Here is a 24,909-nt window from a genome sequence, read left to right on the forward strand (position 1 = left end):
AGCAAGTAAGATGATATAAATGCAATCATTCTTTAAAATGCTGGCAAGCTTTTCCAGTTATGGAGAAGGAAATATGTCTGTTAAAGGCACAGGAGCCCTGTTGGAAGAAAAGATGGCTACCCTAGCGAAGCAGAGTTCGGCAGTCTTTGGACCACCTTACTCTGCTTCAGTATAATCTGGAATCCACAGCCTGCAGAAACCAGTAAGTCCTAAGAAAGCTCTCAGGGCCTTGGGGTTCTCGGGCTGTGGATTCCAGATTATGGGGGGATCTGTTGCACCAAATACTGATACTTGGCAGTATCTGGTGCAACACTAGCACGGTTCTGTGATTCCTCATCCAATTAAGTGAGAGCCAGAAATAAATAAATCACATGTTTTAAAAATGCTGAATTTATTATACTAGGGCCAAATATTGAGATTTGGCATTGACATGGTTCTGATTCATTTTTTGGTATCACATGGTCTCTACATTGCTTCTATCTTTTGCCAAGGTTTGGGTTGTTGGTAGAGAGGCATGTTGGGGATTAGAATGTCCATTTCCTTCCCTCCCCCCTTAAAAAATGTCACGGGAAATGAAACAGTTGTGCATTTCTCCCCACCCTGGTACAGTGTATTCAGGCTGCGATCTCCCACTGCAAACATTATGTAGCTGGGAAAATTCCAAAGAGTCCAAGCAAACTGCGACCCAGGTGTGAAGGAGTCTCACATGGTTATGTGTCTCACCTTTTGTGCTGGAGGGAATGGGCAAAGACAGAGAAGAGGCCCAAGGAAGGGCCCAAGACTATCTTGCAAGACTATCTTGCAAGGCAATTTATGATGGCTGCTGGGTGAATAAGAACTTCAGGCTCCCTCCCTGTAGTTTTGCATACCAGTCAACTGCTCCAAGAGAATGTATTCTACTGCAATGTAACACAATTCAAATCAGGATAACACCTTCCCCAGTTCCCAGATGCCTTTGGTTCACACCTGGGTGGTTGCCATTTAGCCTGCAATCTTAAGCACCCAAAATCTCTTTTTCCATGGAGATAGGTAGGCTGTTAGGAGAAAGGACATATCATGTGTCATCAATGACAACCTGTTTGTAATGAGTCAAAGGAATTATTAAATTGTCCCTTGCAACTGCTGTTTTTATAGTAATATCCATATTTCGTGACAATTTTCTAAAATTCAGGAATTTCCCCCTACTCATGGTGTGCCGAAGTGTATTTCTGTACTGTCCACTTCATTCCAATTCACGAGAAGAGGCTTAGGTGTCAGCATAAATGGCTGTTCTACAGTTCTTTATTTCTAGCTGGGTGGGCAATTCAGTAAGATTTCTGCAAGGCAAGGATTGCTGAGTTGTTCCTGTACTGGCTTCCTGAGGAGTGAAGCTACCTGTCCTCACATTCAGTACCAAAGCTGGTTTTGAATATCAGGTCCCTTTGTCTATATGCAGAGTGCTACTTGCAACACATCACAGCCAGATCCCAGGTCAGAAACTGCCGCTCCAAGCTGAACTTGGCCTCAAGCATCCAAGTTCTTGCTGGATGACAATGTTTCCATTATTTAATTGGGTGTTTATTAACAATAAGAAGAGAAATTACAAGCAGGCATTCATTACATGAGAACATCCGGATCAATTGGTTACAAAGCCATGAAAACCATAAATAAATAAAGTATTGAGCTGTGTCCTATTTCTCTGCAGGTAAACTACAACAACAACAACAACAAGATTGGTAGGGGAGGAGTGGGGGGGGAAGAGAAAATAAAAGAACCCCCTATACAGTAATTATATTACATTTCTCAGATTAGTACGAATATCTTGATTCATTTTACACAGCGCATGGTATACTATTACGGAAATGCACCCTGTAAACATAAACAGGAATGTGTGCCACGTAAACAACACACACACACACACACACACACACACACACACACACAGGAAAGGCGTATAAAATAACAAACAAAATCCTGCAAAATCCCGTCGGTTTTTATTGGCTCCCTTGTCCCCTTTAGTGCAGGGATGGAGTATCTCTAGATGTTGGACTACAACCCCCATCTGCATAGCCAATATTAAGGATGATGGGAGTCCAAGGGCAGCCTGAGGGACGCACGTTCCCCCGTCGCTGCTTTAGTGCTTCGACTTCTCTTTGTATTTTGCTTGTGCTCATTCCACTGGGCTCCGGGTGAAATTAACAAGAGGAAATTAACTACCCGTACAGAAAAATAGGACGCGGCTCCCTTAAGAGCTGTCAAGGGACTCCACGCTGGACCTTTAGCCCCGCCCCCTTTCCCCTGAAAGGGGCGGGGCCCCGCCGCTTGACTGGCAGGTAACTTTCCACTCGGCCCCACGTGGTCTCCCGAGCCGCCTGCTGCAAGCTTCCCGGGCCCCGCCCCGCCGCCTGCGATTGGCAGGCGCCCCCGCTCGTCCCCGCCCCCTTTGCAGTGTTTGGACGGCGCCGGCCGGCGGCCACGCCCCCTCGCGGCTTGACTCCGGCTGGGCTGTCCCGGTTGCTGAGCGTCGCCGGTTGGTCGCGGCTCGGAGTCCGGTAGCGGCTCCTTGGTCCAGGCGGTGCAGGAGGGAGCAAGACCCGGCAGGCCGGTGAAAATGATTCTCTGCCCCCCGAGCACGGAGCCTGCCCCCCGCGGAAAACAGTGCCAGAGGCTGCAGGTGAGTGAGGGGAGACACCCCCCACCCCCCCGCCAAGCACCCCAGGACCAGTGGTGCAAAGCAAGGACACCCCCTCCCCCAAAGACCTTCCGGGGGGGACACCCCCCCGCGCCCCAAATAAACCCTCCGACGCCGCGTCCACCTCCTCCTCGTAGGGCTGCTGCAGAACTACCGGCCACCCCCCACCCCCACCCCCACCCCCTATAATCCCAGCACGCCAATCAAACCACCTACCCACCCCCTCTCCAAGGGGGCTGGTTGACACCGACCTGGAGGGGGTCTCCTTGCCTCTTTGAAGGTGCTCGTTCCGGGGCATCGGCTTAATTACCCCCCCCTTCCCCTCCGACTCGCGTGCAGGGCTGCTCTTGACGTGCGCGCTGGGTTGGGGTGCACGCCCCCTCCCCTCCCCTCCCGCCCCCCTGCCAAAAGCCGTCCAGCAGCAGCAACACCCCCCCAACACCCCCTGCACCCCCTCCCTGCCCCGGATTTCCAGGTGAGCACCGGTGGGGGGGTGTCTTCTTTTTCGGGGGTCCCCCGCACCGCTTTCGCTCAGAGCCGCTCTCCTTCCCGCCGGCTTGGACGGCCCTTGCAAGCCCCGGAGGCCTGCTGGCTCGCCGGGGCTGGGAGGGACGAGGGGGCGGGGGAGGCTCTTGCGATCGGGACCCCGCTTGTGTGTGTGTATGGGGGGGAACTTGAGGGTCTGGAAGGGGTCTGGGGGCGCCCGCCCCCGTGCATGCCCCTCCGTCTCCTCCTCCTCCTCGTCCCCCTCCGTGCTGCAGGAGGGCTGCCTGGGCGCGCTGGCGCTCTCCTGGGCGCTCTCTTTGTCCTGCTTGGCCGAGCGGTGGAGGCAGGGATGCGGGGATGCTGCTGCCGCCGCCGCCGCGGCTGCTGCTTTCTCCTCCTCCGCCTCCCCGCGCTGCCAATCAAACTTGTTTTTCTCCTTTTCCTCCTGCGCTGCGGCCGTGCCGCGGCTAGGGGGCGCTGCGGCTCGCGCGCTGCGGCGGGGGCGCGCAGGCGAACAATGGGCCGGCCTCGGGTCCGGTGGCTGCTCTGGCGGCGGCCGGGGCGGACCGCTCGGCCTTGCCGGGGTGGGGCGCGGGCTCCTGCGCCTCCCCGCCTCTTGCTCCGGGTTCTCCGCCGGGCCGCAGCGCGTGGCCTTTTGGGGGGCCAGCCCCTGGGGTCACTTGGCTTGCAAACGGCCTCCCACCCACCCCCAATGCACCCCCTTTCCTGAATGCCAGAGTTCTTTCCCCAACCCCCTCTTCGGTTGGGGAGGGGGGTTGTTTTTCTCCTGCGCTCTCTCTTTGTTCTCCCTCCCCCCCCATGCCCAGATGTGCACAAACAGCTGGGCTGGGGGTGGGGTGGGGGAGAGCTGTTGTCTTAAATAAGCAGCCCCTTGGAATCCTATTGGGGTTTGCAGTAACCAGAGGCCGTGCATGCAGGTGAGAAGCAGCGGAGCTCCGGCTAGGATGCCTCGCTTCCAAAAACCCGTGGAGGAGGAGTGTCCCCCTGCACCTTGTCACTCTTTGCACCTGCTCCCAAATCGTTCTGCCTCTGCCAAAACAGGCAAGCGCAGGTGGTCCGTGGCCCTTCGATGAGCCCATCAAGGACTCGGACTAGGGAGGCTGGACGTGCAACGTGCTATGTTGCATTTCTGTGATGCTCCCTGGGCGGTTCTCGGAAACAAGACTTGGGACTATAAAATACCATCACATAATGGAACATAAAAGTTTAAAATGACAGAATAAAGCCAGAGGAAAAACATAGTAAAGACCAGCAGCAATGCAAAGATCTTAAAACAGGTGGAGGGCCCAGGGGCTAAATGTATCCAGCCCCCTCCCGGCTTTCCTTTAAAGTGCCCTATCCCGAGATGATGGGGGTGCGAGGAAGAGGTGTTAAGAGGTGCCTGGAAATGGAACTAGCAACCCCCCCCCCTCCCAGCCTGGAAAAGAACTCTGGCACAGGTGTTCTTTTCGGCACAGCAGGTGTTACACACTGCATAGCTGAGATCCCCAGAGAGATTCTCCTGGTGAGAGGCAGGAAAGTTTGGCTGCTTGGGGGAAGCCAGGTGGAGTCCCTGAAATTCCTGAGTGGCCGGGCCTGTGGCACATCCATTGATTCTCTTTCTCTCTCTACCCCACCCCCTTACTTTCTGATGTTGCTTTTATTTTAGAGCTCAGGAATGTTATTTTAAGGCCCTGTAGAGTCTTAAGGGAGTGGAAGGGGAAACTCTGCCTGGGTATGTGGAGCTGAGTGATTTTCCACTTGCCGTCTAACCCCCCCCCCCCGCTTGCTCATTTGCTGTGGTTCAAAGTCGCCAGAGGTAGAGGGTTATTATTATTATTATTATTTATTTATATAGCACCATCAATGTACATGGTGCTGTACAGATAACACAGTAAATAGCAAGACCCTGCCGCATAGGCTTACAATCTAATAAGTTGTAGTAAACAATAAAGAGGGAAGGAGAATGCAAACAGGCACAGGGAAGTGTAAACAGGCACAGAGGAACTGTCGGAACAGCCCCAGAGCCTTGGGGAGACGGCCTGCATCTTTTAACAAACCAAATAAGCGAACTGAACGCTGTGCTCCGTTCTGGACCTGCTCCCTCTTGCAGGCTGAGCTAGCTTGGGCAGCAAGAGAATGCTTGGATTTTGGCTATTGCTGCTTAACCTGAGTTGTTACTGGGGGTGGGTGGGGATGGGTGGGCAGCAGGTGGTTGCTGGCTGTGCACAGTCTTCTCTTGGGGACCACTTTTCTAGGGCTGTGTGATGGGTGTTGGGCCCCCTGTGCCTCCCCTGTGCCGCCATTTCCTGTGACACGGGTAACGGCTAGTGATGCTTGTTTAGGCACACGTGTGGCCACCCTTTCCGTAAAGACTGGTACGGCTCCTGCTTTTGGCACGCTTCATGCACTGCTGAGACCACTGGAAATAGCTTACAGCTCCAAGTCTGGTTATGGGGCACTGAAGGTATTGGATGAGATTGAGGCTTTGCCATGGTTTGAAAGGGACAGCAGCCGGTTTCTGGTGGTGGTGGTAGTAGGGAAGGTTATAGTGAATGTGAACCTGATCTTTGAGGAACGTGTAAGAAAAAGGCCCTGATCCTGCTTGTGTCAATGCCATTTTTAGCAACTGACTTGATAGCAAATTGCTTGTTTTATTATGTGCTTTACAAGTATTAAAATAAATAAACTGCTTGTTGCCTTGTTGGATGTGGCATCTGAAGAATCTTGGCTTTCATTTTTGCTTAGAACGGAGGAGGAAAAACAAGCTTGCAAAGAAACAAGCTTCTGTTCCCCAATAGTGTGCAAGTAGTACGAGTACCTCTGCAGTGACATTTCTGTGTTGGGGGGAGGAGGGGGGAAGGGCTGGTTAGGATTTCTGTTTATTGGGAGGAAGGGCTGCTGTGTCACCACCAGCGCTCTTTCTTCGCCCTTCCCGAGCAAAAATTTAGTTATGGGACTTAGTGCAATTTCACGTCGTTTGTACAGGCTGCAGAATCCAGCTTTTCTCAGTGCAGAGAATAGAGGTTTTTTAGCCCGGGAATTTTCCTTGAGCAGGAACACCCACTGCCAGCCACTTCTCCCCCATTCCGAGTTCTCTGCTGATACCAGACAACTTCTATGGTCGCATGAGCCCCGTGAGCGGGCCGTGAGGTGCTTCACCTTCTCGTCGGGCTTTGCTGCCGCAAACCACCTGCCCACTCTTTTTATCGAAGGCCTTCTCCTCCCCACGCCCCCCCCCCAAAGAGCTTCCTGGAACCCACAAAGACTTCTCTCCTATTTCCTTCCTCCCCCGACACCCCAGGCGGCAAAGATGAGTGCCAGCGACAAAGAGCGGACTCCCCAGTTGCTCTTTGTGAAAGCCTTGGCCAGCAGAGGGCGCCTCGAGGCCATCGCCCAGCAGATGGGCTACCACCCGCAGTACCTGGACAGCTTCCTCCGGATGCAACATTACCTGTTGCACATGGACGGCCCTTTGCCTTTCGACTGCCGCCACTACATTGCTATCATGGTGAGTGCCAGGACCCCTTTGGCAAGGGGGGGGGGTGACCTTGCAGGGGGCCCTCCCCTGCTCAGCCTGTTCTGTGCGTTCCTCACTTCAGCTTCGGGCAGGCAGCGAGTGCGAGTGGCTGTGGCTTGGAGCTGTGCCGTGTCTTTTCCTTTTTGCTTGCTGCAGCCGCTGTGCTTACTCAACCTGTCTTTGGCCACCTCCTTCCTCTTTTGCCACTCAGCCAAAGAGTTGTTGTTTCGGAGCTGTTCTTCGCCCACATCTCTTGAGCCTTTGTGGAGTAATTGAGCACCTCGGCGTTTCTGCACAACCGGGCATTCAGGCTAGCCTTCTCCTCTACAGCCGTTTCATCCACAATAACCCCAAAGATAGGGGGCAACAGAAATGCTCAAGGGGTCGTGGCACCTCCCCTGTGAGGAAAGCAGACAACGTTTGGGACTATTTAGCTTGGGAGAAAGGCGAGTGAGGGGAGGCACGATGCAGAAATATGCATGGTGTGGAGAAGGTAGATAGGGAGGCATTTTTCTCCCTCTCCCATAATACTAGAACCCAAGGGGGTCACATCCCATGAAGCTGATGGGTGGGAAATTCAGGACAGATAAAAGCAAGGAGTTCTTCACACAGCAGATAGTTAAACTATGGGATTCACCTCCACAAGATGTAGTGATGGCTTTAAAAGGGAGAAGGCTATTGATGGCTACTAGTCCTGGTGATTTTATTTATTTATTAAAACATTTGTATCCCACCCTATATCATCTCAGGGTACAGATAGAATTATACAACAATACGAAACAATAAATATACACAGCTAAAAACAAATTAAAACCATAAATCAAGCTAAAACCAGTCTAGACTTTGAAAGCAGTAAAATTTATTTATTTATTTATTTATTTATTACATTTTTATACCGCCCAATAGCCGAAGCTCTCTGGGCGGTTCACAAAAATTAAAACCATAATAAAACAACCAACAGCTTAGAAGCACAAATACAAAATACAGTATATAAAAAGCACAACCAGGATAAGAACCACGCAGCAAAATTGATATAAAATTAAAATACAGAGTTAAAACAGTAAAATTTAAATTTAAGTTAAAATTAAGTGTTAAAATACTGGGAGAATAAAAAGGTCTTCAGCTGGCAACGAAAGCAGTACAGTGTAGGTGCCAGGCGGACCTCTCTGGGGAGCTCATTCCACAACCGGGGTGCCACAGCAGAGGAGGCCCTCCTCCTAGTAGCCACCTGCCTCACTTCCTTTGGCAGGGGCTCACGGAGAAGGGCCCCTGTAGATGATCTTAAGGTCTGGGCAGGTACATATGGGAGGAGGCGTTCCTTCAAATAACCTGGCCCCAAACCGTTTAGGGCTTTAAATGTCAATACCAGCACTTTGAATCTGGCCCGGACCTGGACTGGCAGCCAATGAAGTTGTAAAAGGACTGGCGTAATGTGATCTCGCCGGCCAGTCCCTAAAAACTAATTAAAACCATAAAACAGTGTGCAAGCTTGGTGAATTTAGCCCTCAAAGGCTTTGTCATGTCTTCACTTGGCACCAGAGTAAAGCCAGTGTCGGTCGGGCCTCCAGTAGAGCAGCTGCAACAGAGAAAGCCCTCTCCCGTGTCCCACCATAGCGTATGTCTCATGTTGGTGGGACGCGGAGGAGGGCTTCTCCAACGGATCTCAAGTCTTGGGTGGGCATATATAGGGAGAAGCATTCCCTCCAGTATAATAATATTTTTTTTTTCTTACCCGCCTCTCCCTTTGGATCGAGGCAGGGAACAACATTGGTACAGGAATCAATACATTTTAAAAAGTCTTGATTTTACATGAATCTGGGTAGGCCTGCCGGAAAAGGCTAGTCTTCAAAGCTGCCTCAAAATCACAGAGAGAGTTAATATTACGAATCTCCTTCGGCAGGCCGTTCTATAATCTAGGGGCGACAGAAGAAAAGGTCCTCTGGGAAACTGATGTCGGCCTAGTCTTGGCTGACTGAAGTAAATTCTCCCCAGAGGACCGGAGTGTGCGGGACGGACTGTATGGGAGAAGGCGATCCCGCAGGTAACCTGGACCCAAACCGTTTAGGGCTCTATGCTACTTCCAGTAACAGAGGCAGTAGGCCCATGTAGACCAGTTGCAGGGGAACATGGGCAGGAGGATGTTGCTGCACTCATGTCCTGCTTCTGGTTTCTCACCAGCAACTCCTTAGAGCAGCCTTCCTCAACCTGGGGTGCTCCAGATGTGTTGGACTGCTGGGGCATTCTGGGAGTTGTAGTCCAACACATCTGGAGCGCCCCAGGTTGAGGAAGGCTGCTTTAGAGGATGCAGTATGCCGCACGGGATAGACCCTTGGTCTGATCCAGCATGGCTCTTCTTAAATCCTTCCCAGCTGTGTTTTTTTTTTAACGGTTTTTAATGCTTTATGTGTGTATGTTCTGTGTTTTAGGATTTTAAATTTTGTATACTCGTTTTAATCTTAATTTTTAGAATTTCTGTAAACCGCCCAGAGAGCCCTGGCTGTGGGAGCGGTATATAAGTACAATAAATAAATAAATAAAATAAAATACGGGCTGTTCCTCCATCTCCACCCAAATGCTGAGAAAGATGTTTGAAGCAGTGGCAAAGTAAGGGGCAGGGGGTGTTGGGTTATTTTGAGGGGGTGTGTGTCCAGGGATGGGAAGCTGAGAGAGAGGAAGAAATGGCTGATTTGGAGGGCTGACCCATATCTGTGGACGCGATGAGGATGGGCTAAGCCACGCCACTTGTTCAAAGGCTGCCTTGCCTTCGCTGACCGTGGGCTCGGTGGGCCTGTCACGTGTCTTCCAGGCCGCTGCCCGGCACCGGTGTCGGTACTTGGTGAATCTCCACGTGCTGCAGTTCCTGAGGGTGGGCGGTGACCCCCTGTGGCTGCGGGGCCTGGATTACATCCCCCCCAAACTCCGCAAGCTCAGTGAAATTAACAAGATCCTGGCGCACAGGCCCTGGCTCGTGGGCAAGGAGCACATTGAGGTAACGCGGCGGGCTGGCCGGGAGAAATGAGGAGTGGGGGGAGTGCAGATGCCTGGATTGCATCTGCTTGCCCGGATTGCAGATGCGGCCGTGGCCTTTCTGCTTATAGCTGCTGCCCCCTCCCATGGGCAACCTGGTACCCTCCAGCTGCTTGGGGGAGGCAACCATGGACCCTCCAGCTCTTCCAAACTACAATGCCCACAATCCCTGGCCATGGTGGGCTGGAGCGTAGGAATGTTGTTGTCCAAAACGCCTGGAGGGCGCTAGGCTGCCTGCCCCTGCAAAACCTGTGTTGCCTCAGAGATGCAAGGCAAATTCAGCTACGTGCAATACATGGACTTGGAGTTACCATTAAAGGCCACATACTCTGCCCCGGGGTGATGCTGTTTCCTGAACCCACCCACCCCCAGCTGCGGGACATCAGTAGAAGCCACTTTTTTAAAAAAATTGGTGCTCCTATTTCAGAGTGAGGGCAAATCCTGGAAAATTGTATGTTGGGACTCTTTTCTGGATTGATTGTTGGTTTGATATGAATGAACTACAAGTGGGGTCGATGGGGTTGGGGGTTGCAAAGGAATCGGGGTGGGGTGGGAATTTTACTCCGTGCAGTTGTAGCCCCTTCCAAAGTTTGCCCCCTATCCTAATCTTTGCCCTTTTGGCTCAAACATTTCCATCCCGGGGAGGGGGGGGAGCTTCCTTAGGCCGGCCACAAATTTTTAAAAATCACCCAAGTGGGCACGAAGCTCAAAATAAAACAAGCCGTTGGAATACATTTAAGGGAGCAGACGGAATGAAGTGTTGCGGCTGCAGGATGCCAGGTTTCCCAGGCCCAGAAATGTGAGGTTTTTGGGGTTGGGAATGGAGGCCTGCGTGAGAATCCAGAGCTAGTGTTGCTCTCCTGCGTTGCTTGTAGAAGCTGCTGAAGATCAGCGAACAGAGCTGGTCCCTGGCTGAGCTGGTCCACGCCGTCGTGCTGCTGGCCCACTACCACGCGCTGGCGAGCTTTGCTTTCGGCTGCAGCTGCGAACAGGACGTCTGCCCGGAGGGAAGGGGCTTGCTGAAGCTCACTCTCCCGGGGAACCTGTGCTTCTGTGAAGTGGGCAACAGCTGTGGCCATGAGCTGCTACATCTCAACCGGAAGCGGGTGTGTGGCTTCGAGGCGAGGGAGGAAGGAGAGGGAGGGGAGCTGTGGGCACGGCGGGGCAGGCTGTCTCCGCTGGGCAGGGGTGCTGTGCTCTAAACGTGGGCTCTCACGCGGTGGTGACTGCGGGTGTGGTGGGTGGGTGGGTGGAGAGGTCTCCCTGCCCGGGCCATGAGCAAACAACAGTCTTTGGTGTTTTTCTCCACTGACCTGCAGTCCTTGGATTCCTGCGTGGAACTGGAGTCTCTGCGGGAGCGCATTCACAGGCTGCAAGTGGAGAGCGAGGCCCGGGAAGAGCTGAGGCCGCCTGACCGTGACGAAGGTAAAGCCTGGGGTGGGCTGTGGCGCGGCTTGACGTAAGTGTCTCCAGCAATGCGTTCTGGGTAGAGACATTCAGCATCTGGAGGGAGCTGGGATGCCCACCTCCCTCTCTTGCTAATGTGCTTCCTGTGATTCGTGTCTGTCTCCTAGGTCCCGATGGAGCAATCTCTGGTGCTGTGGATCTCTCCTGTTACGTTCAGGACCCAAACTTTGGTTATCAGGACTTTGCCCAGTGTGATGAGGACCAGCCGCAGATATTTCGTGTGCAGGTGAGCGTGGTGGTGGCGGCGCTGCTACAGTAGGATGGACCTGGGAGGCCAGTCGAGTAGGGGTTACTGAAACACCTCCTCCATGAATGGCGGCGGCAGATAGGACCTGGCTGGACCTCCCTTTCCCCGCCTCCCTGCTGCATCAGAGAGTGCTGGTCCAGGCCTGGCTTTCTCCTTCCCTTATCCACCCTGTGCTCTCCCCTGTTTTGCTAGGACTACTCCTGGGAAGACCACGGCTTCTCGCTGGTGAACAGGTTGTACTCTGACATCGGGCATCTGCTAGACGAGAAATTCCGGAAGGTCGACGGACTCCAGAGCTGTTCGATGGCCAAGCGGCAGGGCTGTGAACATGCCACCTTCAAGCGTGGCATCTGGAACTACATCCACTGCATGTTCGGCATCAGGTACCGGCTTTTCTTGTCTTCTGGGCTGGTGGGGGATCAGTCTCTAGCCTTGAAGATCCCAATCCCTGTCACCGTGCCCTGCCCTGCCCTAAGAGCCCATGGTGTGTTGTGGTAGTGTCAGATGGCTTAAGAAAGCAAGGCAGACTGAGACCTGGTTCACACATAATGCTAACCTACAGTTTATTTAATCCAGGGATTGTTGAATTCTTAGTTGTTGTGATATACGAACACAGCCATGCTAACAAACCATGGTTTAACAAACACAAACAACTGAGAAAGAAAACCCATGGTTTATTGTTGGCTTGTGAATCCTGGATTGTTTAAACCCATGTGTGGTTATTATGTGTGAACCCAGAACCATGAGTTGTTCATGGGTTGTTTTGTCAGGCTATAGAGGCATTAGCAAGAGCAATAAAAGAAACCCAGCCCAGACCAATGCCACAGTGTTGCAAAGGCATTTAGGATACAGGGAGGCTGTGGGTCAAGGAGGAAGGAAACGAACAACCTAGGGATTGAGGAAAGAAACCATGCTTTGACCAATCCTGTACTTAGAAACCCTGGGCAAGGCAACACACCGTGGGTTAAGTAAGCCATGGGTTAGTTTTAAGTGCGAACCAGGTCTGTGTATAGAGCCAGTTCCCTCACAAGGATGGGAGGCTTCAGGAGGAATCCTTCTCCTGCCTTGTGTGAACTTTTTGCCTTGGCTTTCTAAGTTTTGGCTGAGGAAGGGAATGGGTATCATCGGACATGCCTGGTGCGTGTGTGTGCGCGCCCTTTTGAGGCAGGAGGAACGACTTCATTTTGACGCCGGTTCTGACATCCTGTTCCTCACGTTCCAGGTATGACGACTACGACTACGCAGAGGTGAACCACTTCTTGGAGCGGATACTCAAGCTCTACATCAAAACTGTGACATGCTCCCCAGAGAAGATGAACCCGGAGATGTTTGAGCGCTTCTGGAAGCAGTTCAAGCACAGTGAAAAGGTTAGGAGCAGCAGAGTTTGTGGGGGGGCTGGAGAGCAGCCCGGGGAAGTTTCAGAACCAGCAGGCGTTGCTGTGAAAGGCGGCTTCTGCAGCCGGTCCCTTTGTGATCTTTCAGTAGGTATCTGGTTGGCCATTGCGGGAAGAGAATGCTGGACTGGATAGGCCCTTGGTCTGATGCAGCAGGGCTGCTCTTGAGTTCTTGACAGAGACAGGATCCTGCTCTTTGGCGAGGTCTAGGGTGTGCCCATTGCACAGGTGATAGCAACAGTCAGGTCTTCCGACCAGCTGGGTTGTGGGGTGCAGAGGGGGAGGTGCTGGCTTCTCCTCTGCTGCCTTCCATTTGGAGCGTCCGGTTGTGTGCCAGGAACGGCTGTCGCGCAGCTGATCTGGACAGCTCCAAGTAGCTTTCCTCCTGTGGCTGCACAGGAGTTGCCGTAAAACCAGAATGACAAACTTATTGCGCAAAACCCAAAACGCATCTGCAGCACCAGGCTGATCCACCTTTTAAGGGTCACAGGTAGGAAGTTGTGCCTGCCTGGACAGAGAACTGCGCAGAGGGTTTCTGTTCACCAAATGAGGAGTCCCCAGCAACCCGCAGAGTTCAGCATTCTTTTGTTTGGGTGTCCTTATTTCTGTGCCTTCTGTTGCTTGCCACATGTTTTTCCCCGTACCAAGTCAGCCACCTGCTTGGCAACCTGAGGATCTAAATACTTTCCTTGGCAAAGGCATTAATCTCTGTGCTGCCTTTTCTTTTTCTCTTTAAAAGCCATTTGTCTGGCTGTGTTCGTTTTTAAGATCCTGTGGGAATTGATGTCCATGAATCATTTATGTACTGGATTGCCAGCATCTTACCTTTTTATGTCAGGGCCACAAGACTGAGGATGCAGGAGAGAAAGCTGACCATCTCTCTCTCTCTCCGCCTTAAGTCAGCAATTAACCATGATGCTTTTACTGCATCCAGCTATGACATGGCATCAGAAATAACGGAGTTAAAATCAATGGGTGCAAAAGTAATTTAAATAAACTGAGCCAATTTTCTTCCCAGCACCTATTAAGGGCCGTGCACTTGGCCACTGATGTACGGTAGGCTCTGTAGCTCAGTGGACTCAGCACCTGGGAAGCACTTCTGCTCAGGCCAGGAAGATCTGTTACCAGTGAGAGTGGACAATAGTGGGCTACTTAATTATTTGTTATTCATTTATAGCCTTTTTATCCGACTCCTTAGCCCAAAAGGCTCCAGAAGCAGCTTACATATGATCAGTAAAACAACACAGTCCTTGCCCATCTGCCTGCAATTTAAAATGACACGACACACAAGGAAGAAGGAGTGGGGAGGGAAGAGGAGAATACATCTTTCAGCCGAGAGGGTGGCATTGGCCATACTTCCGCCTTTCATCTGCCTGTGTACAGCCTGCTAGATTAATCAGTGCTCTGACCAGAGGAAGGCAGTTTCGTATGGTCCTATCCAATTGCAATTAGATGGGGCAGGGGAAGCTCCCAGTGATGGGGCAGGTGGGTGGCTTGGACTTGCGTATTTTCGCCCCCCCGGTTGCTTCCTCCCCTTGGCCAAACGCCACTTGTGGGGCTGCCTTTGGCCAAGTCAAACGTCCCCCTCTCTCTCACTTCTTTTTTAGGTCCATGTGAATCTCCTCATCTTGGAAGCCCGGCTGCAAGCGGAGCTGCTGTACGCGCTCCGTGCCATCACTCACTACATGGTCTCCTAGAGGGCTGCTGGTTCCACCCCCCACCCCATCCCTTGGACTAGGATGGCATTGGCCGACCACGTTTACTTGACCACTTCCCCTTCCCCTCCGAGATGGGAGGAGAGAGAGAGGTTTCCTCCCATCTTCATGTGCAATTGCTGGATGCATCCGACGGCATTGGGAGCTGTTTCTGCCCCCCCCCCACTCCTGTGGGCAGGTGTGTCTGCGAAGGGTGTGGCAAGCTGCAAGGTGACTCGTTGTGTGTGTGTGTGTGTGTGTGTGTGTGTTTGGGGAGGGGGCGTCATTGCAGTTTCCTGCGTCATTGGTCAGCTCCTAGCAACTCCGTGTGGAGCCCAGCGGCCGTTACAGTATTAGAAGACCCTCTTCTTGCCCATGTGCCAATTTCTGCTGCTCATCCTCATGCCAACTTGACCCACGGGGGGGTGGGGTGGGGAGGTGTTCCACCAGGCTTGGCGGTGCCCTCGTTCGGACTGGGAGGTGGCCGTCTGCCTGGCCTTCTGGAAGATGTGCTCCGGGCTCATGGAGAAAGTGCATCTTGACTGCCTGCTGGTCTGGTCTCACGCTGCGATGAGGAGAGGGTCTACAGCCATCTCCCCCAACCTGGTGCCCTTCAGGTGTGCTGGACCACAACTCCCAGGATCCCGCAGCACATCTCGAGGGCACCAGGCTGGGGAGGGCTGGTGTATATATACCCTCTCCTCTCTCTCTCTCTCTTCCGAGTTGTCCTCAGTGGTCAGACTGTTTCCAAGCTCCCCTCCTTCCACAAGCCTCCTAAACTCTCCGGACCTGTAGCTTCCCCCCACCTGCCCTCTTAATACTTGAAGTTCCCCCCGCACCCTCCGACAAGCCTGGCAAACACACCTTCTGTCCTTTTTTACCCTTCTTCCACTTAGGTCTGACGTCACGACTGCGGAGCAAGGGGACTGTGTGCCCCAGCAGTTTCTGGCTTGAGTTGCAGCTGGAGGGTGTGGAAACCCCCCCCCCCATTGCACGATGGCCTGACAAGTCGCACAGATTCTCTTCCACCCCTGCCAAACTCCTTGCACTTCCAACAGCCACTAAAGGTGGTTTCTTCCAATATGTACCCCGCTGACTTTCTTTTTCTTCCAGGGAGTGTGTTTGGATGGGTTCTGGGGAGGGGGCTTCCCATAATCTAGGCTTGCTCTTGTTAGGACTTCTCTGAGGAGGAGGAGGAGGAGGAGGTGGTGGTGGTGCTGGGATTGGGGCTCAGTTCTGGCGGCGGCAAATGTCATTCCGCCAATCCGGCGGAGCGCACCCGGTGCTGGCCTGCGGCAACAGTGGCCATTCTTGGGGGGGGAGTGTTGCATGCGCATCGTATGGACCACTGGACTGATCCTGCATCTGCTGGGAGGTGAGGGACAGGGTGGGATTGGGGGCAACGGTGAAGATGTCAGAGCCGGGGTGGGTGGGGGGGGGTACCAGGGAGATTGAGAGCTGGCTCAGCACACAGCAGCAGCTGACCTGTTTACTGTGTAAATGTTTTTTGGGGGGTGGGGGGGAACAGAACAATGTGTGGGGAAGAGAGTAAAAGCCTATTTTTGCTATAAATATAATTGTTTGACACAGAATCCGGTCTTGCTTGTCTGTCTTTGGGATTCGTGTGTTATAGGGGTTTTTTTGGTGGGGGAAAGACTGGGAGATGCTCACCCTGAAGTGGAAGCCACTTTGCTCCTACGTTCCCAGCATCAGGGAATCCCTTTATTTGAAAGGAGGGGAAAGGACAGGGTGGACCTTAGCCCTGGTATCCGATTGCAGAATTAGGGTCCCGTTCTAGAAATGCAAGGAATAACAACACAGAGGGAGGCAGTGAATAACCTCAGAGCAGCTGAGGCTGTGAAAGGGAAGCAGTTCTCAGCCTGGCCAGTCACTAGTGAGGGGGGGGCACCCTGGGAGCCCCTGGTAAAGGGCAAAGAGCTAACTGGAGCAAAGTATAATATGAGTACTGGCAAGTATTTTCCATGGGCCAGTTGACAATGTCCTATGTCGCTTTAATGGGGTGTTCAAGAACCAGAACCCAGAAGCGGGCTGCATAGTTGAGCTAAGGTTTGGTTCTGCTGGGAGCCATCAAAGAAGAGAAGAGGCGACGTGCGGTGTCCTCCCACCCACCCACCTCTGCAAAAGGTGACTCTGTACTTACACACACTGAGTGGCAAAGATGCCGTTAGCAGCTACACCATGGTGGTAGTGGTGGATGGTGGAGGTAGAGGATGTGAGAGCATGCTGAAAGCTCCTTTTGGAAAAGGGGATGGGCCTTTAGTGGCTGATATTAATAAAAAGGCAAAGTACCTCTTCTATGCCGCTAGTACTACAACCCAGCAATCTTTTCTACGCCGGATGAGGAAAAGGGCTTGCAGCTGTGAAGAGCTGATTGCCTGCGATAGAGGTAGGGCGGAAGAGATCACCATGATTAGTGATCTCTCTCATTCTATTGTCAAATCTTTCTCCCCCTCCCCTGTTGGGTTTAAATAACTTTTATTCTTGGAATACAATACCCTGGGACTCTGATCAACGCAAGCAGCATTTTCTTAATTGCTTGGTGTTACCATGTTAGGATGAAGGATGAAGTTTGGGGTTCAAATCTGCTAAAATTAACTCCTGAAAATCAGCTGCCCTCTTGCACAGAGGCATTACAAACTATTAAGATGAGAGGATGGCTTTGAGATACAATGATAGCACTGAGAAGGCTTCTATCAATCTATAACAAAAAGGGGTCTGAAATCAAAATGAGCCTGAGGAGGGCATACAAGTCTGGATTCAGCATCAAGCATCTCTCTCGCTTCAGTTTGATGCCAAACATCAATTCTGCTTCAATTTTCAAAAAGGTAAAGAAACATAAAATGGGAGCAGATCAAGGGTCCAGCAGCATCTTGCAATAGTGGCCGGCCAGCTGCTTTTGGGAAGCCCCCAACGGAGTAGTGCACGAATACAAATGTCTTAAATAAAGAAACTTGAGGCTTTCCCCGTTGCGTGTTCTTTATCATTGCATACTCTAAAGCCCTCTGCTGCTCACTCAGCCAGGTTCAACTTAACAGTCTTTTTCTTTTGCAAAGAGCTCAAACTTGCACACGTGGTTCTCCTGGTCTTGCTTTATCCTCCTAACAACCCTGTGAGGTAGATTAGGTTTAGAGGGAATGGCCCATGCTTCATGGCTCAGTGGGAATCAAGCTTGGGTCTTTTCAGTCTTCGTGAAACGCTAACCATTACATCACACTGGCTCTTTAGAATGCCAATTAGCTGTTGATAGATCCCATTTCCATGACTTTGTCTAGCTCTTTTTGAAAAGCTACTAGCCATCACATCCTGTGGCAGAGAATTCCATAAACTCATTATGTACTGTGTGAAGAATGACTTTTGTCCAGAATCCACTGCAAGTCAGTTTTACTATGTGACCCTGAATTCTACGGGTAGAAGACAGGGTCAAACTTCCGTATTTTGATCCACGCCTTTTCATAAATTTGGAGCTCTCAAGGGCCACATTCCAGTGGTGGGTGGGAACAAAGGCAAAAGAGGACCGTGCCCCCACCCACCCCCATATTGTCACTTAAAGCTCTTAACGCCAGCAAAGCAGCTTACAGAGAGGCATTTCAGTGTTTTAGAATGGGGATGAAACTACACACATGCCATGAAACCACATGATTTGTGCTGGGGTGTGGTGTGGGTGGGATTGGGATCATCTGGAGATCCATGAAGGGCTGAATTTGGCTTGTGGCGTCTTTGCTTTAAGATCTGTAAGTGAAGGCCACACTGAGAGATGTGCATTCTAACATCAGAAGAGCCCTTTTGCTGGATCAGGCCAAGGGTCCATCTCGTCCAGCATTCTGCTCATACAGAGGCCAAACAGCTGACACTAGGAAACCCACATAAGGCATAGACATACCTTATGTAATAGAAGGAAGTGGCATATGGCCATGGAAAGGGGGACCTGCGAGGATTACAACTTCCAGACAGTTTGAAGGGAAGCTCCAGCTGAACATCAGGTAAAACATCCTGACTGTCAGAGCAGTACGACAATGGAACCAATGACCTAGGGAGGTTGTGGGCTCTCCCACACTAGAGGCATTCAAGAGGCAGCTGGACAGCCACCTGTCAGGGATGCTTTAAGGTGGATTCCTGCATTGAGCAGGGGGTTGGACTCGATGGCCTTGTAGGCCCCTTCCAACTCTACTATTCTATGATTCGGATTAACCATTGATAACATCATCCATGAATTTTTCTAACCCCTTTTTAAAGCTATCCAAATTGGTGGCCGTCACTACACCTTGTGGTAGCGAATGCCATAGTTTTAACTATGTGCTGTGTGAACAATGCAAAGGTGATGTTATTCCTGCTGGATTTTCACAGGAATTGATGCACTAATAAATATACATGAAACTGAGGGTGTCTGCTGGAAGTCAGCTGCTAGCTCTTCCCGTTACTTCATAACGACTGGTTTTCTTTTCTGACTAGGAATGGGTTGATAGAAGTTATAACTGGCCAAGCGAAGTGATTCCAAACTTTGAATGTATAACAGGATATCTCCCTGGAAGATAAAGGTACTGAAATGAAATTTGGTCAGCATTTTCAGAACACAATTCTGCTTCATTCCCCTCCACCCATTTTAAAGGGAAGGAGGAGCAGAAAGTTGAACAATGCATTGTTATGTGAAAGGAGTAATTGGAATGATATTTGGTGTACAGTTTTGGGACACAATTCTGCATTTCAAGTTTGAATGGTCAACAGTAGACTATTTTGCGCCCTAGGCAAGGCGAACTACTTGCACCACCATCCCATTATTATTATTTTTGCCAACTTCGATTTTTAAGAACAGATGTTTTGTAGAAAAAATAAAAAGCACAAAACTTGAACTTACTATGTTTTTTTTTTCTTAAAACAGCTAATTTCTATAAAACTGTGACCCTTAAAGGTCAGTACTGCGCCCCTCTGAGGTCTGCGCCCAAGGTAGCTGCCTAGTTGGCCTAATGGTAGTGCCGACACTGGCCCATAGCTTGGTGCCCTCTCCACCCATTTCCAAGAGTGCCCTGAGGAAAGATAACAAATGTGCCATGGGATCACTCTGGCACACTAAGAAATCAATGCAATTTAGTATGTGTACACCTGGAATGTATATGCCTAGTTCAGCTCTTGTACCTCCTGTGGTTTTGTGTGTGTGTGAAGGAATACAAAATACATTGCAATATACTGTCTAGCAGTCCCCAACCATTTTGACACCAGGGACCGGTTTCGTGGAAGACAATTTTTCCATGGACAGGGGGGGGGGGGGGGTTTGAGGGGATGGTTTTGGGAAGCCCCACCCCCACCCCAGCATCCTGGCTTTGCTTCGGCTGAGATGGCGCCCCATGCCCAGGTACGTGGGGGTGGGGTGGGGGGTGAAAGCAGCTCACCTGCGCGGCCCGGTTCCTAACAAGCCACGGACCCGGACCAGTCCATGGCTTGAGGGTTGGGGACCCCTGGCCACTGTCAATTATTTATTAATACATTTATATCCCAACTTTCTTCCTCTTGCAAGGAACCCAAGGCACCTTTCACAGTCCGTCTCCTCTCCATTTCATCCTCACAACAACCCTGTGAGGTAGGCTAGGCAGAGAGTCAGTGACTGGCCCAAAGTCAGCCAGTGAGCTTAATAGCCGAGTGGGAACTAGAACCCGGATCTCCCGGCCCCCACTCCAACACCTTGGTTATTTCCCTTGAAGCATTTACTGCATGTTCTCAATTCAAGAAGACATATATAAAGTTGATGCCAAAACAAAACAAAACGAGTCTTTTGTTTTTATTTCATTTTCTCTTGGCAACTACTACAATAATAAAATGCTAGTTGTGGGCGGTTCCCTTCCAGCTTTTACGCGCCAGGGGTGTCTCCGTCTTTTCCACGCGTTGCTCGCTTTCGCTTTGCGCGCTCACCCTCAGGACGGCTCCTGTGCACCGGGACGGCGTTTAGTAATCGGCTATTGATTTAAGAAAGGGCCGGGGAGGGGGGGGGGGGAGAAAAGAACCACGTGCCCATAACTCACCAATGGAAAAGAGAGAAAAAGTTCTGGGTGGTCACCTCCCGGGGCACCGGCTAAGGAAGTTTAGGGTGCTGTTATCCCGGACACGGTGCCGAGCAGGGCGCTGCGCAACGAGGCAGGGGGCTCCAGACGCCCCCCACAAGCCACGTTTTGCAGTTTCCGAGCCTGATCCATTCCCGCTTCCTCCTCCAGGACGCCCCCCCAAGCAGCCGGGGCACCGGTTTGTAGCGCTCGTGTCCTGGGCCCCTCCTGTTCAAATCTGGGGAGGACGGGTGGACATTTTCCCCCGGATCGACTTTTGGCATGGCCCGCGGGTTCTCCTGCTCCTCACCCGGCTGTTGGCGCCCGCGCGGGTCTCTTCGCGAAACGCGCAATAAAAAGAATCGGTTTCCGCTGTAAGTTTCTAGTCCTCATCGCTTACAGGGCGAGCGATCCAGGCACCTCCTGGAAAAGGTGGCCCCTCGAGGGGTGTGTGTGTGAGTATGCTGGTTCCCATCGCCGTCCCCAGCTGGCCTGGCGAGCCACGCCGCCCATCCCGCCCAGAAAGTTGAGGCCGGCCCCTCCTCCTCCTCCTCCTCTTCCCCGCCCTCCAACCCTCCGTCCGGCCAGGGCGGTCCCTCTCCCCCGCCGCTGCTCGCCCGCCCACCCGATCGCCGCCTTTCCTGCCTCGGGGCGGCCTTAGAGAGGCAGTGGGGCGCCCCCTCCCCGCCTGGACCATGATCAGCCGGAAAGGTAAGGGGGGGACATGGGCGGGGAGCTGTCGTGGCCGACCCCTGCGGAGGGGGAGGGACCTGGCACCCACAAATCTGGCCGAGAGGGCCGCTTGACGGGAGCCTCTGGACCGCCCCACACCCGTCCAGAGAGTGGACCTCCATTAAGAGGAGGGTCTTTCCACGCGTCTGAGATTCCTTGCAAGCTTTGGGGTATGTGTGTGTTGGAGCGGTTCCTTGACTCTGCCTGGTCAACTGCCCCGTCCTCTTCTTCCTGGTCAAGCAGGAATTCAGCCGGTAAAGTTTTTCACGGCAACTCTCCTGGTGCCCCACGCTTGGGGGGGGGGGGGCATGGAGTACGCAACGTTTGTCCACCCCGCCCTGTATGCCATGTACGATTGCACCCGCATTTCCTTGACAGGGTTGCTGTGCTAGTTCTAGCTACACCTCCGGGAGAAATCCAACAGGTGTAGCCTTTCCTGCATAGAGTATTGGAGAAAGCGGCATGGGTGGGATTTCCATCTGCTACGAAAGTTAAAGGGCACACAGGAGTCCCGTGCCCCCCCCCCCCTTAACAGACCCTCTGCTCTGTTACTAATATTTGAATCACCCACCCACCCACTTTCACCCTCTCCCAGCCAGGGACCGTCACAGCCAATGGGGTGTAGGGGCTGAAGTGATAGGTAAAGGGTAGAGAGATGTGGGTTCAAATCCCCACACAGCTTGCTGAGTGACCTTTGACCAGTCACTATTTTTCACAAGGCTAGGAACCATGTTTGGTGTCCTAACCTGCTTGGATGAAGGGGTAAACATTGTTGCTGTTGTTTGTCAGAACAACAGCTTCCTGCTTGCCTCTAGCCCTGGGGGAGAGGAGCAATCAGACAACCTCTCTCTCTTTCTCTCTCTCTGTCTCAAATTAAGATGTGTGTGACAGGACTTGCTAATTAGATGCTTGTAATGTGAAATGTCCATCCAGGGCCAGCCTAGAAACCTCTAGGCTGCAGAGTTGTGTGGGTTTGCCTTGTTTAGAAAAGTTGGGTTTCTAGTCCTTATGATTGCAGGGAAGAGTGTGTTTGATTTGGAATGCCTCTTACATGTCCTGCCTGGCCGTGAAAAGTCATCCAATGGTTTGGATCAGTGCATTTTCAGGAAAATTCTGGGGTTCTGGGCAGAGTTCTAAGTGTGCAGATGAGCCTTGGGTGCATTCTTAGAGCATGTTCTCAGCTGATTCAGGTGAAGATGCGACTCAAGACCACCCCAGGTAAACGCAGAGCAACGCACCCGAGAACATCCTCCAGAATCTTTCTAATGCAACAGGGGGTTCCCTCAAAATAGAAAGTTTTGCCAACTTCTAACTTAGAGGAAGGGAATCTTCTCCCCCCCCTTTTTTTAGGCCTTTTGCTTATATCCTGGGGGCCGTAGGTGGGGGTGGGTCGCAAGAGCTGATTGGCTCAGGATCCCAGACAGTGGCAGACACAGGCCTCTTGTTCTGGGGTCTGCTCCCCCCCCCACTTGCTGGGAGCAGCAGGGTGTGTGTGTCAAGGGATGGGCCCAGCCCAGCCGCTCTCTTCGTTGCCTCTTCTTAGGGGATGGGATGGTACAGAAGCCCTTTGTTCTAAGGCTGCTGCCCTCATACATGGGAGCCCCCATGGATTGGTGTGTGAGTAGGGTGCAGGGAGACGCTTCGTGCTGGCGATGGAACCCGGAGGCTGTGGAAGCATTCAAGCAAGGCTGGCATCGACTCTGCTTCCTGACCCATTTACTAATTCAGGCCATTTACCGTCCCTGTTCCTAGAAGTTGAGAGGTTTCTCTTTTGAGAAAGGAAAAAAGCAACGAAGGAACACAGGAAGCTGCCTTATGTTTTTGTTTTTGATGGTTTTTAAATTTTGTATACTTTTAATGTTTACCATTTTAAATTGTTGTAAACCGCCCAGAGAGCTTCGGCTGTGGGGCGGTATGTAAATGTAAATAAATATAAATAAATAAATATGGAGTCAGGCCCTTGGTCCATCTAGCCTAGTATTGACAACACTGACTGGCAGTAAGGGCTCTCCAGGCAGGAGTTTTTCCAGCCCTACCCGGAGATGTTGGGAATCGAACCTGAGACATTCTGCATGCAAATTAGGGGCTTTCCCACTGAACTATGGCCCGAACTGAGCAGAGGGCACAACAAAGTTCTCTCTCTCTCTCTCTCTCTCTCTCTCTCTCTCTCTCTCTCTCTAAGATCATGCATAAAGAGTGAATTGTGATAGAATTCTCTCTGCTTTCCATCCAAATCCTACTAGAATTTAGGGATTATGGGCAGTACAGATGGGACAGGAAAAAGGAAGAGTCCTTTCACACAATGCAGAATTAGCCTATGGAATTCACAGCCACAAGATGTCATGACGGGAACTCGCTTCAGGGAAAGCTACGTGTTATTAAGAGTGCTGTGTGCCAGCGTTGGCATTTTAAAAAACTAAAGCAGCTGCTTGCATGGAAGAAGGGGGCTGAAACGGAGTACTCATTCTCATTTCTTCCGGGCCATTTTCTTCTTCTCAAATTTCCTCTGCCTGATGCTGCCCTCACAGAGGAAAGAATACAGTCCCTGTATCTCCCAGGGGGAGAAGAACAGTTTTGAGTAAGGATGATTTTGAGAGGGAAAGTAAGGGTTACGCATGCACCCTTCTACCTTATGGGAGGGAGCCATAGCTCAGTGATAGAGTATGCTGAAAAGTCCTTGCATGCTGAAAAGCCCAGGTTCAATATTTGACACATTTCTTGATATGACTGGGACAGGGGCGGGTGGAATCCTGTCTGAAACCATGAGAGCTGCTTCCTGTCTGCGTAAACAATACTGAGCTAGGCAGTCCAATGGTCTGTTTCAGGATAAGGTCACTTCCTTTGTTTCTGTTTACATCAGCTATCAGCATCATGAGGACTGGAACGTTACTTTTGTTTTTAGGTGAAGGCCATAACTCAATGGTAGAGCACATACTTTGTATGCAAAAGGTCCCAGGTTCCGTTCCATCCCAGCTAGGGCTGAGAAAGGCTCCTGCCTGAAATCCTGGACAGTTGCTTCCAGTCAGGATAGACAGTGGCCAACTGGTGGAAGAAGGGTCTCACGTAGAACCTTCCTGTGTGTCTCCTTTTTGCTTTCTAAAAACTCAACACAGGGTAAGTTACATGGAAGTTGACGAATGTGTCGTTTGGAGTAAGGTGCATTTAAGACAAGGTTAGACAAATCCATGGAAAAGGAGCTGGCCTCTTAGCAGCTATTAGCCATGACAATGAAAAGATTGCCTCTAACATGCAAGTTCAAATCTCTGTCCTGTTAGCAGGGGCAAATAGCATGAGGGGTGCTGAGCAAGAGCCTGCTGGATTAGGTCTGGATGCGTGCGAGCATTGTGGTTTCTAGCTCTGATCTTGTCTTGGCAGACACCCGGCGGGCTGTGGAGATCCTAGCCAGGTACCAGGGCATTTTGCGGTCCCCGGAGGAGCAGCCTCTGCAAGGATCCATCGAGAAAGTGGTTCACATCTTTCAGAGTGAGCTCTTCCAGGCACTGCTGGGTAAGGGCGGCTGGCAGGGAAATACTGTGGGTTGTCACCTCTATACCTGCCAGAGCTGTGTTTCCAGTGGTCAGGTGTGTTGCTTTGGGACAGCTGCAGGATTAGTACATCAGT

General features: G+C 51.6%; 2 protein-coding genes across 4 annotated transcripts in view; both read left to right on the top strand.

Annotated features, from left to right (window-relative positions):
• Positions 1-2,480: 2,480 nt before the first annotated feature.
• LOC134409130 (sestrin-3-like) lies at positions 2,481-15,884 on the top strand. Of its 2 annotated transcripts, XM_063141711.1 has the most exons (9): positions 2,481-2,653; positions 6,462-6,668; positions 9,484-9,666; positions 10,580-10,810; positions 11,024-11,129; positions 11,279-11,397; positions 11,611-11,801; positions 12,641-12,785; positions 14,420-15,884. In XM_063141711.1, the coding sequence occupies exons 1-9, from the start codon at positions 2,591-2,593 to the stop codon at positions 14,507-14,509; spliced, it is 1,335 nt and encodes a 444-aa protein (XP_062997781.1). In that variant the 5' UTR covers positions 2,481-2,590; the 3' UTR covers positions 14,510-15,884. The 2 variants fall into 2 exon arrangements, with proteins under 2 accessions (XP_062997781.1, XP_062997782.1); XM_063141712.1 differs by lacking the exon at positions 10,580-10,810.
• Positions 15,885-21,184: 5,300 nt separating this feature from the next.
• The window catches only part of DLG3 (discs large MAGUK scaffold protein 3), a 78,129-nt gene continuing 74,404 nt past the window's right edge, over positions 21,185-24,909 (top strand). The window contains exons 1-2 of one of the 2 annotated variants that reach the window (XM_063141605.1): positions 21,185-21,267; positions 24,664-24,795. In XM_063141605.1, coding sequence (XP_062997675.1) covers positions 21,252-21,267; positions 24,664-24,795 — 148 coding nt within the window. In that variant the 5' untranslated portion in view covers positions 21,185-21,251. The remainder of the gene's footprint in view (positions 21,268-24,663; positions 24,796-24,909) is intronic. The other variant, XM_063141607.1, reaches the window with a different exon arrangement.

This window comes from Elgaria multicarinata, chromosome 15 (assembly GCF_023053635.1).
Source record: "Elgaria multicarinata webbii isolate HBS135686 ecotype San Diego chromosome 15, rElgMul1.1.pri, whole genome shotgun sequence".
Classification (NCBI taxonomy): Eukaryota; Metazoa; Chordata; class Lepidosauria; order Squamata; family Anguidae; genus Elgaria; species Elgaria multicarinata.